Raw genomic sequence first — 14,950 nt, 5'->3', positions numbered from 1 at the left:
TTTAAGATTTATTTATGATAGACACAGAGAGAGAGAGAGGCAGAGACACAGGCGGAGGGAGAAACAGGCTCCCATGCCAGGAGCCCAACATGGGACTCAATCCTGGGACTCCAGGATTGCGCCCTGGGCCAAAGGCAGGCGCCAAACCACTGAGCCACCCAGGGATCCCTTAAGTCAAAAGTTGTTGAAGAAAGCATTTCGATAAATCTACAGTTCTGGAAAATATCAAATATGGTTTAGAAAACTGTTGATAAGGAGTTGGGTAATTCATTTGATTCCAAACTTTTAATCATTTAAAAGGAGGAGGACTGCTGCCACTAGGATTGCTTGCTCGACTGCCCTGGTTCCCAGAAAGGTACCCTGAATAAAACCTGATGGATATGGGTAGCTTCGTTATTTGTTAAAGTGCCTTCTTGGCCTGGGGAATACTGACCCTCCTTCACCTTCTAACACTGATGATACATTAACCCTTCCAAATATTAAAATGCATTATAAAGCTGTAATAACTAGAACTTAGGTACTGGTAATGAGAAAATTCAGCAGAACACCTAAATGTGTAAAGAAAAGTAATAGGGCAGCCTGGGTGGCTCAGCGGTTTAGCGCCGCCTTTAGCCCAGGGTGTGATCCTGGTGTCGGGCTCCCTGCATGGAGCCTGCTTCTCCCTCTGCCTCCCTCCCTCTCTCTGTGTGTCTCTCATGACTAAATAAAAATAAAATCTTTAAAAAAAAAAAAAAGAAAAGTAATATATGCTGATGAGCACTGGGTGTTAAATGCAACTGACGAGCAGCTGACGGACATCTGAAACTAATGATGTACTATATGTTGGCTAATTGAATTAAAATCTTTAAAAAAAGAAACGTAATATGGGCTAAAGAAGTTATTTCACATCTGTGGGGAAAAAGAATCTTAGCAAATTGTGTTGGGTTAACGAGATTGCTGTTTGAAAACAAGGCTGGTTACTCACTTGCTCTGAAACGTAAATAAATTTCACAAAGCCTTGAAAAAAAAAATCCAAGCCCTTTAAGAAGCACACATGATTTTTATGAAACATCCTTGAGGCGGTGAAAGACTGTATAAAATGTAACCTAAAGCCCAGAATCTATAAAGCAAGAGAATTAGGAGACTAAAACGTTTTTTCAAAAAAGGTCTTTCTGAAAAAAATAAAATCAAATGTCAACCATTCCTATTGTTTAAAGGCCCCATGCATTTGTCCCCCTTCATCCTCAAAAAAGTGCCACATTCTTGTTTCTTGCTTTCATTTTTTTTTTATTTTTTTTTTAATTTTTTACTTATTTATGATAGTCACAGAGAGAGAGAGAGAGAGAGAGGCAGAGACACAGGCAGAGGGAGAAGCAGGCTCCATGCACCGGGAGCCCGACGTGGGATTCGATCCCGGGTCTCCAGGATCGCGCCCTGGGCCAAAGGCAGGCGCCAAACCACTGCGCCACCCAGGGATCCCACTTGCTTTCATTTTTAATTTCTTTCCTGTCTTGTTAATTTTCACCATACTCACCATTTGCTTCCACGTGGATGGAACTGGAGGGTATGCTGCTGAGTGAAGTAAGTCAGTCGGAGAAGGACAAACATCATATGGTCTCATTCATTTGGGAAATGTAAAAAATAGTGACAGGTGATAAAGGGGAAAGGAGAGAAAATGAGTAGAAAATATCAGAGAGGGAGACAGAAGATGAGAGACACCTAACTCTGGGAAACGAACAAGGGGTGGTAGAAGGGAGGTAGGTGGGGTGTTGGGGTGACTGGGTGATGGGCACTGGGGCGGGGGGGACACTTGACGGGATGAGCACTAGGTGATATACTATATGCTGGCAAATTGAACTCCAATAAAACATACAAAGCTTTCTTAAAATATGCCCATGAAGGTCTGCTAGGTAAAATAGAACCTTTCCAGTATTTTTTTTCTTTTTTAAGATTTTACTAACTAGAGTGTGAGTGTGGGAGAGAGCCAGCCTGAGCAGGGAGGGGGAAATGCAGAGGGAGAGGCAGCCTTCCCCGCAGAGCTGGGGCTCCATCCCAGGACCCCTGGGATCATGACCTGAGCCAAAGGTAGACACCTAACCGACTAAACCACCCAGGCACCCCTAGAACATTACCCATAGTTTTGAAATGCTTTTGAAATATGCCCAGGCTACATCTGTTCTATTCCACTCCAAACTACTCTCATATTTACATCCATTTTTTTTAGTTTTACCATCTATTTATGCATGCCTTAACAATATACTCCCTAGGCTAGCCTGTTTTTCATTTTTATATCCATGACACCATACTGTCTACATGCTTCTGTGATTCACTTTTCTCAAAATTCTATTTTTATGACTTATCCAAGTTTACACATACAGCTGTAGTTCATCTGCACAGCTGCATGGTGTTTCGTTGTGTGGATTTATCCTAATTTTGTGTACTAGCATTGATGGACGTTGGGTTGTTTCCAGTTTTTTTTTTTTTTTTAAATAAAGAACAGTGTGACCTTGAACATTTTTATTCGCTCTCCTAGGGCACATGGGTAAGAGTTTCTCTGGGGAATATTCCTGGGAGTGTAACGGTAGTCAAGTACGCACATGTTCTGCCTTTCTAAGGAAGGCATCTTTTCCACATATTTTCCAAAGTGATTGCATCAATTTATACTGTCGATTCCTGCCAACATCTGGTTTGGTCAGACTTCTATGGTTTTACTGGTCTGGTAGGTATGGAAATGTATTTTATTATGATTTTAACTTGCCTTTCCCTAATTTCTAATGCAAGGAGGACTTTATTCATGCGGATTGGCCAGCCTGTTTCATTTCTAGGAAACGCCACCATCTCCTTCCTGCTCTCCAGCTGGCCCTACCACGCATTTTGTGATATACTAGCTCAGTGTTTTCCAACTATCTTTCCTATCAGTCAGCTGAGCACTTGTGAGGAGTACTTGTGGTCCAGTTTCCTCTTTTCCATTAGAATCCTCTAAATGTTCAGTCCTGGAGCAGGTTAAAGATGAAAAGCAGGATGCCTGTGATGGGCGTTATGGGGAGAGGAGAAGGCCCTGGTGAGGCCAGGAGGGTAGATGACGGACAGCTGCCGGATTTCGAGGACCTCCGTGGTAAGAACTGTGTTAATCACCTATGAGTATTTGTAATCCTTAGGATAATCCTCTAAGGTGTAGGCTATCCCTGCTTTATAAATAAGGCAAATGAGGTTCAGCAGTAACAGAACACTTTGGCCTGCCCGGCGGAGAGCAGGTCAGCGAGCAATAATGAAGGAGGGCCTGTATTCGCGGAGAGCTGAGTACCAGTTTGGCAGATTTTATTGGGCAGCGGGGATGTTTGCCACTGACCGGGCCCCTGCCCATCTGTTATGTTGGGCACTGGGAAGGGATTGCCTGCAGTCATGGGGGGAAGCTGATATAGCGAAAGCCTGCCTGAATGGTAGTCAGAGAGCCTAAGTGCCACCCACCTACTGCCCTCACCTGAATAGCTTCGGAGGCCTCCCTCCCTGTAGGGTAGAAAGAGGGGAAGGTCTCCCCCATGAAACTGCCTCGGCTCTGCCTCGAGGGTCGGGTACCGCAGTGCTTGTGCCTCAGTCTCACCAGCGGTAAAATGGGAATAACGATCACCTGCATTGGCGTATTTCCTGTAACAAATAATCACAAACGTGGCGGGTTAAAACAAGTTTATTCTCTCGCGGTTGGGGAGGTCGGAAGCCCAAAATCCCATCGGTCCGCTCCAGAGGTCAGCGGAGAATCCTTTATTGCCTCTTCCGTGTCGCGGGGCTGCTGGCATTCCTTGACTTGCAGCGACATCATCATTATCATCATCTCTGCCCTCTTGGGTACACTGTCCCTCTTCTGTTTCTGTCAAATGTCCATCTGCCTCCGTTTTCAAAGGATGCACGTGGCTGCACGGAGGGCCCGTTCTGATAATCCAGGATAATCCACGTGCAGATCTTTAATCTGCAAAGACTGTTTCCAAGCGAGGCCACATTTGCAGGGGCCTGGGGCGGGGGGAAGGGGCACCGAGCCTCTGACGTTCAGGGCGGCCAGAGCGCGGAGCACGGCATCTGCCAGCAGACAGCACTGTCTAATGTCAGTTTTTCCTCTTCTAAAAAGGTGTCTAAGGAAGCCTCCTGCAAATGGCTGCCGCTAAGCTGAAACCCAGGTGTAAGACTTACAAGGACACAGGGAGGCTGCACGTAAGCGCGGAGGATGAGGCCCCCGCTGCGGAGCGCGGGTCCCTGCGGCTCCCGGAGCTCAGGTGCGCGCAGGCTCTCCCGAGGGATGCCTCAGGCCACGCCCACCCGCCCGCCTCCCGGAGGGGACGCTCCGCCCCCAGGCCCCGCCCCCGACGTGCCGCCCCTTGTGCCCCGCCCACTAGCGTGGCGTCCTCCGCCCTTAGCGGGTGAGCAGCGTGAGGGCCTTTGCAGTCTGGCCTTTCTCCTGCCTGTCGAATCGTAGCACATTCTATCCGATTCTGTCTCCTTTCTGAGCCTGCACGTCATTCATACAACACCGATGGATCTTCAGGGTTTCATTGTGACAATTTACTTGCCTCCAGATGAAAAACGAGGCAGAAGCAACTGGAAGAAGACCGGCAATATTGAAGGCAGCCCGTGCGAGCGGGCGCCGGGGTCCTAGGCGCCCCGGGAAGGAGCCCCGGCGGGTTCGGGGCGCAGGCGCAGTGGGGCCTGACTCGCCATGCCGACTGTCAGCGTGAAGCGGGATCTGCTCTTCCAAGCCCTGGGCCGGAACTACAGTAAGTGCTGGCCCGGGTCCCGGCTCTGTGTGTCCCGGGGAGCCGGGACGCCCGCGGGGTGTGCGGCGGCGCGTCCCGGGGCACCTGCGTGCCTGTGCCCGTGCCCGGGGCGGGGGGGCGGGGAGGAGCAGCCCCGGGCGCGTTCCCGGTGCGGCGAGGAGGGCTCTGCAGAGGCTCCGTGCGTCTCGTCAGGGATCTTCCTTCCTCCTGGGACCCGGAGGGGGAGGCAGGCTCCCTGCGGGGCCCCTGATGCGGGGCCCGCGCTGGGGGCAGACGCTCAGCCCCGGGAACTCGGCCCACGAGGCGGGGGGGGGGGGCGGGGTGCAGCCGCCCGCGACGCCGCTGTCCTGTTGCCCCCTCCCGGCCGTGTGCCCGGCCCTGCTCTGGGCGCTTGGGGACCCCGCGGCCCGTGACCCAGGAGGCGGCCGACGGGGACTAACCACGTTGGTAAAACGGTTCTGGGCTGTTACAGGCCGTCAGGACCACTGCAGGGGCACCTGGCGGAGCCGAGCGACCGGCGCGCTCTACTGGGCGGGGTCTCCCCTTGGGTTCCGGAAACCTCCCCAGTTCAGAAGGGAGCAGATGGGAAGTGCGGTTATCGGGGACCGTGCGGATGCAGCCGTGGAGGCCGGGTCTGCTTCGCATGGTCCTTCCTCGGCCTATGCAGGGGCCGTGGCAGCTGGAGCCCGACAGGCATTTTTGGCTTTTAGGGCTTAGTATGGTAGCGGAGTCCCAGGCGGTTTAACAGGTACTGGTTCTCAGCATGTGACCTGAAAATAGTATTTGTGTATGACCCAGAGAGAGGCAGAGACACAGGCAGAGGGAGAAGCAGGCTCCCTGCGGGGAGCCCGATGCGGGACTCGATCCCGGGACTCCAGGATCTCGCCCTGGGCCGCAGGCAGACGCTCCACCCCTGGGCGCCCGGGCGCCCCAAATAGCTTTTATAACGTTTCTGAAGGTGTGCATTTAGATGCTACGTATTCTTGAAGCATTATTCCTGGCAGGGTTCTGCTGCGAGTCCCTGAATACTCTAGACCTCTGAATTTAGCTCTAATTTCCTACACATCTTATGATATGCTTAATCATTGTGCATATTTATATTTCTTAACCCATTCCTGTAAATCGCATTCTCCTCTCCAATGGTGTATGCCTGAGTCGCACAAGACATTTGTGGCAAATACGCGTTCAAGACCGCCGTGGTCAGCTACCACCCAAGTATCTATTTCTGGGAGAGTAAATACCCTAGGTTTTTTTTTTATTTATTTTTTAATTTTTTTTTTTTTTTTGATTTATGATAGTCACAGAGAGAGAGAGAGGCAGAAACACAGGCAGAGGGAGAAGCAGGCTCCATGCACCGGGAGCCTGACGTGGGATTCGATCCCGGGTCTCCAGGATCGCGCCCTGGGCCAAAGGCAGGCGCCAAACCGCTGGGCCACCCAGGGATCCCTACCCTAGGTTTTTTTAAAATGGTAAGACTTGGGGATCCCTGGCTCAGCGGTTGAGCGTCTGCCTTTGGCCCAGGGCGTGATCCAGGATCGAGTCCCACATCAGGCTCCCTGCATGGAGCCTGCTTCTCCCTCTGCCTGTGTCTCTGCCTCTCTGTGTGTGTGTCTCTCATGAATAAATAAAATCTTTAAAAAAAAAAAAAAAGGTAAGACAATCTATTTTCTGTCATCTGATGTTTTTAGATATATTCTCCAGCTGCCCCCTCCTTTTTTTTTCTTATTGAGAACCATCAGGCAAGCTTGATTTTTTTTTTTTTCCTCCCCCCTCCAAGTATCCATCGGCTACTGACTTTAAAATTCCAGGCAGAAAGATTGATACTGAGATTTACTTAAGACAGATCAGAAATAATCTTTAGTTAACATGTCATGTGTTCTCTCTTGAAACCTTTGATTTAATTGGGTTAAGGTTAAAGTTGAAAAAGCCTGTTTAGCCAAGTATCTAGTTTCCAAGTAGTATGGGTCTGCTTGCCCTCTTTTTTTTTTTTTTAATTTATTTATTTATGATAGTCACAGAGAGAGAGAGAGAGAGAGAGGCAGAGAGAGAAGCAGGCTCCATGCACCGGGAGCCCGATATGGGATTCGATCCCGGGTCTCCAGGATCGCGCCCTGAGCCAAAGGCAGGCGCCAAACGGCTGCGCCACCCAGGGATCCCTGCTTGCCCTCTTTTTTTTGGTCTTCAGATAATACCTCATTTCACTCTTTTGTACCCCCCTTTTCTTCAGTCCCTCCGGGGTTTGCTTTTTGTCCTAAATTCCATTGTTACTACCAGTCACTGGCTTCCCCTTCATATCTACTTACATGGGATATTTCTGAGGTGCTTTTGTTCTGGTCATTTTGCTTTTTGGGGGCAGTTTTATCTCTTTAGTCTACCTTTTTTTTTTTTAATTTTTAATTTTTATTTATTTATGATAGTCACACAGAGAGAGAGAGAGAGGCGCAGAGACATAGGCAGAGGGAGAAGCAGGCTCCATGCACTGGGAGCCCGATGTGGGATTCGATCCCGGGTCTCCAGGATCGCGCCCTGGGCCAAAGGCAGGCGCCAAACCGCTGCGCCACCCAGGGATCCCTTTTAGTCTACCTTTTTAATCACCTTTCTGCTCAGGTGTTTTCCTCTTGCCACTTATTTTCTTGTTAACTGATTTGTGATCACTGTTCAATTCCAGTCCTGCTCTGCCTCGATGTGATCGCTGACAGTACTGCCAGAGCCACCTGTGCCAAGTCTGTGGTCCTCTTGAGGCCTAAATGGGGTTGGAGAATATAATTCCACGTTCACTCGAGCACTTGTGGGCAGGCCTGTGCTCCTTGCACATTCTTGGTCAGAGACTTCAGTGCCTCCCACCTTGATGTCTCCCTAGGATGGCTTATTTGTCCCAGAGTGAGAGGTCCCAAGAGAGCAGGGAATTGAGTGTTAGAGTGATGTCTCAGAAGTGACATGCCATCCCTTCCAATGTTCTTTAGGTCACACAGACTGATTAAGCACAGGGTGGAGGGGGCCTGCACAGGGGAGTGAATACCAGGAGGCAGGTAGTTTTATTTTTTATTCACTTTTATTTTTTTTTGGAGGCAGGTAGTTTTAGAGGCTGGCTACCAGCCTGTACTTGGCCCCCAGTGACTTCTGTTCCTCCCACATGAAAATCTGCTCACTCGTTCCCAAGGATTCCAGAAGTGTCATCCATTACAGCAACAGCTCAAAATCCAGAATCTCCTCTGAATTGGGCCCAGGTGTGGATGAGGCTCTTTAGGTGTAGTAGTTCCTTAAGTACAGCTGCTTGAATAGTTACTCTTGGTTTCAGAGACTAAAGAGAGACATGTGATCGCCCCCCCACCCCCATCCAGTGGTGAGACAGGCGTAGGGTAAGAACTATACATAGTCCTTTTCAAAAGGGAAAATGGGAAACACAGAGGAGCCCTCGGTCCATGGCAGTTCTGAAATTGAGCTGGCACTTGTTGGATCTTCTTGATTAGTAGGACTGAAGGCCTGGGATCATCATCCATGGCTTTTAGTCGTATTCTAGGTTCTTGGTTGTGCTGAGTGACCTAATTATTTTGGTGAAAGAAGGCAGGTGCTTTACATCGAATTAGTTTTTTCAGTCTGTTACTTGTTAATGGAATTTTGGTGGTTTGAGACTTCATTTTGTTCTGTCCCTTTCAGTTCAGGCTTACAATGTTCCTGCCTATGTATTTCCTTTAGAAACATTGTGGGTCTTCATTGGATTTTGCTGGTTTCCATTTCATTAGCGAATAGCCACACCACTCACAAATCTCCGAAATAAGGGGTTTTGTACTTTGGGCTTTTGCTGATAGTGACCTTGATTAAATTCAGCTGTGCATGGGGCACCTGGGTGGCTCAGTTAAGCATCTGCCTTGGGCTCAGGTCATGACCCCAGAGTCCTGGGATCGAGCAACGCGTCAGGCTCCCTGCCCAGTGGGGGTCTGCTTCTCCCTCTCTCTGCCCCCCCCACTTGTGTTCTCTAAATAAAATCTTTGAAAAATAAACTCAGTTGTGTGACTGAATTTGTGAGGCACACCCTTATAGTGCCTTTTACGTGAGTGAATAGTACTTTTAATCTTTTCGAAGCTTTTCCAAAATCTTAAGATTTTGCAATCATATCCTTGATTTCATCTTTGGAACGTGCTTTCCTGGCAATGCCGTGGATTTACTCTTTGCTTAGAAGTCCTTTCTGAATTTTAGCACTGCTTTACATCTTAGGCTGAGAATTTTTAAAACCATCTAGTCTTGGCTCCTTTCTAATGGTCTTTACTTTGTCACTTCTCTCACATTATAAGCAGAAAAAAAAAAAGGTGACACAGCACTGTTGGGAATCTTAGCTACATCACCCAGTTGAATACACAGACCGTAGAAAACGTAACTGGTCAATAGCGTCGCTTGCTAAACTTCTGCCTTTACCTGCAAAGGGTTCTCCTTTGCCAGTTTCTGGTACACTACCTCCCTTTCCTCCATATCCTCACCTGCATCCTTATTAAAGACTGTGAGGCTTCTTGTAACAGCTCTTTCAAGACCTTTGAGGTTTTGGTTTACACTTTCCTCAGAGCCCACTCCCTGATTCTAAAGCCATCCCTGTATTTTCCCCGTGTTTTGTTCTGGCAGCACTCCATTTCCAGGGACGAACTTCTGTTCTCTATTGCTGCACGACAAAATACTCCAGTGCGTAGGAGTGTAAGACAAGTGATTATTATCTCATAGGTTTTGAGAGAGGAATCAAGGAGTGGCTGAGCTGGGTGCTTGTGGCTCTGGGCCCTGACTAGGTTGCAGGCAGGCTGTCAGCTGGGTCTGCAGTCCTTTCCAGGCTTGGCTGGCTGAGGAATATGCTTCCAGGATCACTCGTGTTGCTGCTTCTGACCTCCTTTCACACAAGGGTGTACCAGGAGTGGGGATCACAGGGCCTGGAGTCCTGGACTTCCTGCTCTCAACCTTCCCACCTCCCATACAGCACCTGAGCCTTCCAGATTTTGCCTTTGACATTCCTCACATTCTTCCTCCTTCTGACCCACTGCTGCTCCCTCAGCAGAGTCCTCACTGCCATACCACATGTACCATTGCAGAAGCCTCCCTGCTCCAATCTATCCACCGTTCTGCTACCGTTGTTTAGGATGCAGATCTAACTGTGCTTTTGCCCTGTGGAAAATCCTTCGGCGTAACCCCCGCTGCCTGCAGGCGGGACAGAGCAAGTCCCTTGGCATGTGCGATATTTCTGCTGGAGCATCGTATCTCTTCCTCACCTTATCCTTACGCTTCATCCATATTGAACTTTCCAAATTTGCTGTGCTGTTGTCCCACTCCCCCACAAGCCTTTGTGTGAAGCCTTAGCTGATTCTGACTGAAACTGATTACTTCCTTTGTGCCATCTCTGTACCTTGCACTTAACTGTATTTACACATCTGACCTCTTTATTAGAGTAGGAATTTTTTTCCCATAGCCTTGGCACCTAGTCCAATGCCTGGCATATAGTAGATAACTCTTAAGTGTTAAGTTAAAGTTCATTGTGAAGGTCAGAATCTTAAGACCAGCTTCTCACTAGGATATACTGGTGATGATGGTTTGTGTTCAGTTTTTGGTAACGACAAAATCCCCCTAAATGCTGTTTGAGGTAGCAAAGTAGGATGTAACTTCAAGGAAGAAAATTGTTAATTATTGCAGACCTACTAGTTTCAGGGTGCTATGCCAATCCATTACCTGCATAATGTCATTGAAATCTTTCCCAGAGTTCCATGCTAAAAATAAACGGCTGTAAAATGCTATCTTATGGATGAGGCCTAGGAGTCAGGAATTTTACATAAAGTGCCAAGCTCTTAGAGCTAGTGAGTGAGTTGGAGTTCAGACTCTGATTGGCCTATCTCCAAAGCCTGCCAATCAGGCCTCAGAATTTTATTTTATTTATTTTTAAAGATTTTATTCATAAGAGATAGAGGCAGAGACACAGGCAGAGGGAGAAGCAGGCTCATGCAGGGAGCTCGACGTGGGACTCATCCCGGGACTCCAGGATCACGCCCTGGGCCGACGGCAGGCACTAAACTGCTGAGCCACCTAGGAATCCCCCGGCTACAGAATTTTAAATGATAGGATTTACGTGACCGTATCCCATTGTGTAGGACTGTGTTTTGGAGCCTACTTTATACTTGATACCTATTTAACAGGTTCTTTTTCTAAGAAAATGTGAACTTCCCAGAGTAGGTAACCTAATTCTGTAGTTGCTGTTAAATGAATTAGCCCTTAAATAATTCTTTTCAGGGGTGTGTGTTTTTTGGTTGCTTTTTTTTTTTTTTTTGGTTTTAAAATGGTGCTGATGCCTGGTAAGTAATATGCTTGGTATAGAGCAGTTATTAATAAAATGCAGTTTATCTACTATCATTTATTTTTTTAAAGATTTTATTTATTCATGAGAGACATAGAGGCAGAGACATAGGCAGAGGGAGAGGAGAAGCAGGCTCCATATAGGAAGCACAATGTGGGACTCCATCCTGGGCCTCTGGGATCATGCCCTGAACCAAAGGTAGACGCTCAACCACTGAGCCATCCAGGCATCCCTACTACTTTCATTTAAACTGAGCAGATTAAAATTAGCAATCTCTCTCTTTTTTTTTTTTCCAGCTGACGAAGAATTTGATGAACTATGTTTTGAATTTGGTCTGGAACTTGATGAAATTGTATGTATTGAATATTTTTAAAAATATTTCATGTATAACTGCGTTTTTCAGAAGTATACTATATTTTGTTACCTTATGGTTAGAGCAAGATGGAACATTTGTGGGCTCTGGTGATTTCTGTGTTCTTGGTGTTCAGAAGCTAAGCTCCAGTTCTTAGAGTATCTGGTGCTTTCTTTAAAGTCTTAGAAAGGGTTCATGCATTAAGTTGTGTACAGTCACCTTGAGTTATTGACCTAATGCTGTGCAGATGGATAGACCATCTTGAGTAACCCAGAATGGCAGTGTGCTCCCTGGCAGTGAGGTGCCTTTTTACAAATTAATTAGCAAACGAGGCCTGGGGAGCAATGGAACCATTACTTTAGCCAGAGTGAGAGCTCATGCTTTCTTGGCTGGTAGGTCCCCCTCCTTCATTTCCTCTGTGCCCCTCCTGCACCTTCCTCTGTTCCTGTTTAGCCAGTATTAATTCATTCCTAATCATTACTGTAGACACTGACCTTGTAAAATGATCTGTTTTTTGAAGAGTTGCTTATAAAAATCCTTATAAAGCATATTCCTAGTCTTTTAGTTGTTTAATTAAAATACTTATAAAAAGTTTATTTGCAAAATACATCATTGGTTACATAAGACATTGTATTTATAACAAATATTTTTATATTTTTCTTGTAACGTTATTTTTTCTTAAGCCTTCTATTTGATTTATTCAGTGTTAAAATACTATGAGGTTTAGGCTGACAAAAACATACATTGACTTGCCTCGTTTTTTTCTGCTTTTTTACTGATGTTACAGGGTTTGTTTTTGTTAATGAGCATCTTTATGCTTGAAATTGGCTAAGATTTCTCTAAGTTGCTTATTAATAAGACTTACATTTCAGGCTGTAGGATATCTAAACATTGGACAGGATATCAGAAAATCTGAGTATTCAAGCTCCTGTATTTACGAGCTGTGTAAACTACATTGCTTCTCTGGCCTCCTTTTCATCTATGAAGTGGGGGCTATGAATTATATGATCTCTGTAGATCCTTTCCAGCTCTGAAATTTCTGTGGTCTTTGATTTCTGTAAGGTTTTTGTTAGCCCTCACAAACCCAGCTTTCAGATACAGTCTTTGTATGAATTGAGGTACTGAAATGAAAGATTTAAGCTGGTGTGTCCTTTCTGCAAAGGTTCTAGTCTTTTTTCTTTTTTAATTCAGATGTCTTAATTTCTCTGCTTACCACATTTTCTCCCCTTCCTATGAGTCCCTCCTGAAACATCACATTCCCTGTGATGGCAATGATGGGAGCATAACATGAAGGGAGGCAGAAGGAGGAAGAAGAATTAGAATTTAAATAAAGCTCAAAGAGGTCAATAAAATTACTGGTTTTTTTTTTTAAGATTTTATTTATTCATGAGAGACAGAGAGGCAGCAACACAGGCAGAGGGAGAAGCAGGCTCCATGCGGGGAGCCTGATGAGGGACTCGATCCCGGGACTCCAGGATCACGCCCTGGGTCAAAGGCAGGTGCTAAACCACTGAGCAACCCAGGCGTCCCAAATTGCTGTTTTTTTAAGTTGAAGTATAAGCGACATATAGTATCTCAGGTGTATGTTGTAGTGATTCTTATCTTTCTTGCCAATGGTTATCTTTGAGAAGATCTGTTATTCTTTGCTATAATATGGTGACTGAGATATTCTTAAGCTTTTGGCTACTGGATTAAAATTATTCTAGTATTTCTTCTCTTCTTGGTTACCTTTACTCTTACTTCTCTATACCTTTACTATTATCAGATCACTTCCCATTGTGCCATAATCTCTTCTGATTTACACCACAGGTCTGATCTCTTCAGATGTTTTTTTTTGTGTGAGTTTTTTTTTTTTTTTTAAATATTACTCATTCTCCTGTTGCTTCTAGGCTTGGGGTGCTTACTGGATTTAGCTTTTAGAGTCATTATAAGAAGTCCAATTTCTTCTATTTGGTGAATCATCTTTATTTTGCCTCTTTGACACTTTTTGTTGCTGCTCTAAGTACTTGGTAGTGGTATTTTCTTTTAAATCTGGGATGGGCAAACTCTTTGTAAAGGTATTGTAAGCCTGGTAGGTGGTGTAGTCTCTATCACAACTCAGCTGTTAAGAGTATGTAAGTCACAACAGCTAACATGTAAACAAATGGGCCTGGTGATATCCCATTAAAACTACTTAGAAAAATAGGTGGTGGGCATGATTTTGGCTGGTGGTGAGGATGTTAGATATCCGAACTCAGCAAAAAATTGAGTATTTTTACTTGAGAGAAAGTGCATGCACGCACGTGAGTGGGAGAGGGGTAGAGAGAGAAAGAGCCTTCAAGCAGACTCCCTGCTGAGCAGGGAACCTGATGCTGGGCTTGATCTTAGGACCCATTAGATTATGACCTGAGCGGAAACCAGGAACCAGATGCTCAACCGAGCTATCCTGGTGCCCCTGTAGTTACTACTTTGGAGCACTAACAACTAATTTTTCAAAAGAATTTAGATCTATTGTGCTTTATTTTTTGGGCTTGTTTTAGACTTCTGAGAAAGAAATCATAAGTAAGGAACAAGGTAATGAAAAGGCAGAGGGAGCCTCTGATGTTGTTCTTTACAAAATTGACGTCCCTGCCAATAGATACGATCTCCTATGTTTGGAAGGATTGGTTCGAGGACTTCAAGTCTTCAAAGAAAGGTAAGAGAATAGGTCTATTAAATACTTTGCTCAGATTTCTTTTGCTTGGCATTATCAGCAACCCTGTTTAGGTCTTTGGAAAAAAAATTGTTGGGCAGGTATACAGCTTTAAGTTTGCATAGAGGGTGAGTTAGAATAAGATTCATGCAGATTATAACCATTTAAAATTTTGCATTTTGAGTCCTAGCTTTCCATCTGGAGAACTATTTAAAGCTGGAGTAGTTAATGATTTATGGCCTTCTATAAAAAAAGTTAAGGGGATTCATGTGAATTTTCTCAGTAATCCAGTTGAAATACATGAGTAATTTGATTTGTTAACGGTGGGAGGAAAGTAGAGGTGACAAAACTTTATATGCTATTTGCTTAAGAACTCTAAGGAAGCTTGGGAGTAGAGGTTTCTAACTGGAAAACTGAAGATCTTACGATGGCTCTCTGATCAAGCCTGGACAAGTTCAGTGGCCTCTGTAGTTTGAATCTCCTAATTATTTATTTACTTATTTATTTTGAGAGAGAACAAATGTGCACCTGCTCGAGCCAGTGAGGGGACCAAAGGGGAGAGAGGAGGAGAGAATCTTAAGGAGACTCCATGCCCCAGTGTGAAGCCCTACACGGGGCTCAGTCTCATAACTCTGAGATCATGACCTGAGCCAAAATCAAGAGTCACATGCTTAACCAACTAAGGCGCCCCTCAGCCTCCTGGTTTATAATGGATATTTTTAAGTCCCCTTCCAACTACTCATGTAATGAATATATAAAGTGAAGAAGAGGTGAAACAAGAGCACTTATCAAAAATAATTATTTTTGGTTTTGATGACCTATCATCTGGTGAGCTGCAAAAGAATGAGAGTGTCTGGCCGATGGGC

General features: G+C 45.7%; 1 protein-coding gene across 1 annotated transcript in view; it reads left to right on the top strand.

Moving 5' to 3' along the window:
• Positions 1-4,655: 4,655 nt before the first annotated feature.
• FARSB (phenylalanyl-tRNA synthetase subunit beta) overlaps positions 4,656-14,950 on the top strand; it is a 66,975-nt gene continuing 56,680 nt past the window's right edge. Inside the window, exons 1-3 of the mRNA XM_055344971.1 lie at positions 4,656-4,742; positions 11,358-11,413; positions 13,933-14,087. Coding sequence (XP_055200946.1) covers positions 4,685-4,742; positions 11,358-11,413; positions 13,933-14,087 — 269 coding nt within the window. The 5' untranslated portion in view covers positions 4,656-4,684. The remainder of the gene's footprint in view (positions 4,743-11,357; positions 11,414-13,932; positions 14,088-14,950) is intronic.

The sequence above is a fragment of the Nyctereutes procyonoides genome, unplaced genomic scaffold (genome assembly GCF_905146905.1).
Source record: "Nyctereutes procyonoides isolate TBG_1078 unplaced genomic scaffold, NYPRO_anot_genome, whole genome shotgun sequence".
NCBI classification, from domain to species: domain Eukaryota; kingdom Metazoa; phylum Chordata; class Mammalia; order Carnivora; family Canidae; genus Nyctereutes; species Nyctereutes procyonoides.
Note: the sequence above shows the minus strand (reverse complement) of the source record. Positions and strands in the feature narration are given on the sequence as shown.